The sequence below is a fragment of the Electrophorus electricus genome, chromosome 12 (genome assembly GCF_013358815.1).
Source record: "Electrophorus electricus isolate fEleEle1 chromosome 12, fEleEle1.pri, whole genome shotgun sequence".
Classification (NCBI taxonomy): domain Eukaryota; kingdom Metazoa; phylum Chordata; class Actinopteri; order Gymnotiformes; family Gymnotidae; genus Electrophorus; species Electrophorus electricus.
Window position 1 is genome coordinate 23,010,014 of NC_049546.1, and position 3,031 is coordinate 23,013,044.

At 54.6% G+C, this 3,031-nt stretch overlaps 1 protein-coding gene across 2 annotated transcripts in view; it reads right to left on the bottom strand.

Annotated features, from left to right (window-relative positions):
• The window catches only part of pcdh18b (protocadherin 18b), a 6,231-nt gene extending 3,639 nt beyond the window's left edge, over positions 1-2,592 (bottom strand). The window contains exon 1 of one of the 2 annotated variants that reach the window (XM_035532389.1): positions 1-2,592. This exon is cut by the window's left edge and continues 317 nt beyond it. In XM_035532389.1, the coding sequence (XP_035388282.1) occupies positions 1-2,170 (2,170 nt within the window). In that variant the 5' untranslated portion in view covers positions 2,171-2,592. The other variant, XM_035532388.1, reaches the window with a different exon arrangement.
• Between the last annotated feature and the right edge of the window lie 439 nt (positions 2,593-3,031).

A 3,031-nucleotide genomic window follows, 5' to 3' on the forward strand; every position in this document is an offset into this window, starting at 1 on the left:
TCACCATGACAACCAGCAGCACCCCACAGATGGCACCCAGGGAGACGATGATTATCATTGATACGTCGAGCGGTGTCTGACCAGTAGGGTCGGAGGGTGTGAGCAGGTGGGTGTCAGGACCTTCCTGTAGCAGAACACGGACACGCATGCTAGTGGAGAGACGTGCTACTGTCCCGCGGTCCTGCACCAGCACAGACAGGTCAAAGACATCCAGCCCCGCCCCCTCCACACTGCCATTGGTGCGCAGCTCACACTGCCGTGGTTCCATCACAAACAGTCGTGCCTCGTTGCCGCCCATGATGGCACATGTCAGCTCACCATTGGCTCCTGCGTCCCTGTCCGTTGCCTTGATGACAGTCACCAGGTGACCGGGCTCTGCCTGCCTCCAGAGCGCCACCTCGGCCGTGTGGTTGCTAAGGGGCGGGGACACAATGACGGGCGCGTTGTCATTCTCGTCCAGCACGGTCAGCACTACGGTGGCGTTGGTGCTCAGCGAGGCCCCACCCCCTCCATCACGCGCCTGCACGGTGAAGACCAGCCGACCCACCTCCTCACGGTCAAAGGTCTGCAGGGCGTACACGGCGCCACTGGACGGGTCAATGGTCACGTAGGTGGAGGCGGAGCTGTCTTGCCCTGCGCTGTCCACCATGGAGTAGGTCACCTGGCCATTAGGACCCAGGTCCGGGTCCGTGGCCACGACCGAGGTAAGGTAGGCTCCGGGCAAGTTATTCTCTGACCTGAAGATCTCGTAGTGGCTCTTCTCAAAGTGTGGTGGGTTGTCGTTCTCATCCTGCACCTGTACGGTGAAGTGCTTGATGGTGGACAGGCTGGGAGAGCCACCGTCCTCGGCGATGACGGTCAGGCTGAACTCTGAGCGCTTCTCGCGGTCCAGTGACACATTGGTCAGTATCATGTAGTTATTCTCGTAGGTCTTTAGCAGACGGAAGTGTCCATGTCCGTGCAAGCGGCACGCTACCTCCCCGTTGGGCCCGGAGTCGCTGTCGTCCACACGCACCAGGGCGATGAAGGTATCGGGTGGTGCTGCCTCTGAGATGTAGGCCACCTCCTCTCTCCCCTGCGCCATCAGGTTGATGTTGATTCTGGGCTTGTTGTCGTTAACATCCACCACCTTAATGATAATCTTGCAGTGGCCTGGGATGGAGTTGGGACCCATGTCCTGGGCCTGTATGTCTAGCTCATAGGATGATGTGGTCTCATAATCAACTTTCTTCATCAAAGTGATCTGTCCATTTTCTGGGTTGATTTTAAATGTTTCGAGGATCTTGGGTGACACGTGACTGCTGAAAGAGTAGATGATTTTCCCGTTATTGCCTTCATCCGGGTCTGTAGCATTCAAATCCACCAGTAGTGTCCCCAGTGGTGAGTTTTCCAGAAGCTCGACCACATACGCCTGCTCATCAAAGGCAGGACTGTTATCGTTAGAGTCCAAGATGCTGATCTTCAGCAGAGTCGACCCGGATCTCGGCGGGACGCCTGAGTCGGACGCAGACAGCTGCAGCTGGTAGCTGGACTGCGTCTCTCTGTCCAGCTCTCTGACCACAACCAGGTCTGCGTATTTAGCGCCATCGGTCCGCGTACGGATGTCGATTTTAAAAAAGTGATTCCGCGTGAGAGAGTACGTGTGCAAAGCGTTATCTCCAACGTCCGGGTCCGCGGCGCTGTCCAGGGGGAAGCGCGTGCCCACCGACGCGCTCTCGGAGATCTGCACGGGGATAACGGCGCGAGCGAACTGCGGGGCATTGTCGTTGATGTCCAGTACTTCCACTTGTACGTGAAACAGCTGAAGGTATTCTCGAGGCAGGGTGATCACGTCAAACTCGATGGTGCAGTTTAAATTTTTTTCGCAGAGCTTCTCGCGGTCGATTTTGCTCCCAATACTGATCTCGCCATCTTCCTCGCGAAGCAAAAGCGACGGAGTGCTGCCTCTCTGCACGGCGCGGAAGCGCGGCGACACCGAGCTCGGGAGTTTGGCCAGGGCGCCGGCCACGTCCTCCCGGAGCCTGGCGATCACCGTCCCTATTCTCTGCTCCTCCAAAACTTTGTACTTTAGAGTCTTACCCGACACGCTGCCTGCTACTGCAGTCACCACAGCGAGTTTTAGGAACGTTGTGAAAAACAATACATTCCTTTTGGAAGATTGTTTTGCCATTTTCAGAGACTTGAAAAGTCGAAATTCCAACAGCTTTGTGGCGATTTTATCTCTTAAAACTGGACCATGTTAAATCCTCAGAAAAGTCCCTGTCTGTGTCCAGCCGTCCAGGTCTCCTGCATAGATTTGAGGGAAAAATGCACACGAGAAAGAAATGAAGCAAAAGCAGCTCAGCTTTCCAGAGAACGCATGCTCCCCTGTGCTATTGCACACGGAGATTCATATATTGCACAAATCCATTTCCAATGTTGCGCCCCGTTGTGTTTTCGAAGGCTCGAGTGTGTGTGTGTGTGTGCGTGTGTGTGTGGGAGCAGATCCTTGTGTGTGTGCGCGCGCTCTGTCGCGCCCTCTCGCCGTCTGCGCCTGGTCCCTTACCCGCTCCGCGCCTGCAGCGCGCACAGAAACGCAAACCCCCTCCCCACTCCGCTTCCCCGAGCCCAGCCACACCTCGCCACACGTCTGTCCACGCTGAACAGAAAGAGAAAAGAAAGAAAGAAAGAAAGAAAGAAAGAAAGAAAGAAAGAAAGGCTGTGATTCGGGCGGGGCTGGTAAGCGGACCCCAGCGTGCAGGAACAATCGAGTGGGAGACATTTATTCAGGGAAACTTTTATCACGCCACCCTGGCACACGTTTGGTTACAGCCAACACTATATTACCGGGTATGTGTCTCTGACTCGGATGTGATATAACGGTGTAGTAAGGATGCGATACAGCATTCAACACATTAATAACATTAAAGAAGGAAGTTGACTGCGTATCGAAATAGTGATCGCACTAGACGCTCTTACAAAACTTCTCATAAAGTGACTATGAGCTGAGTGAAATGAGTGAACATGGTCGCGAACACTGTGAATGAAACAC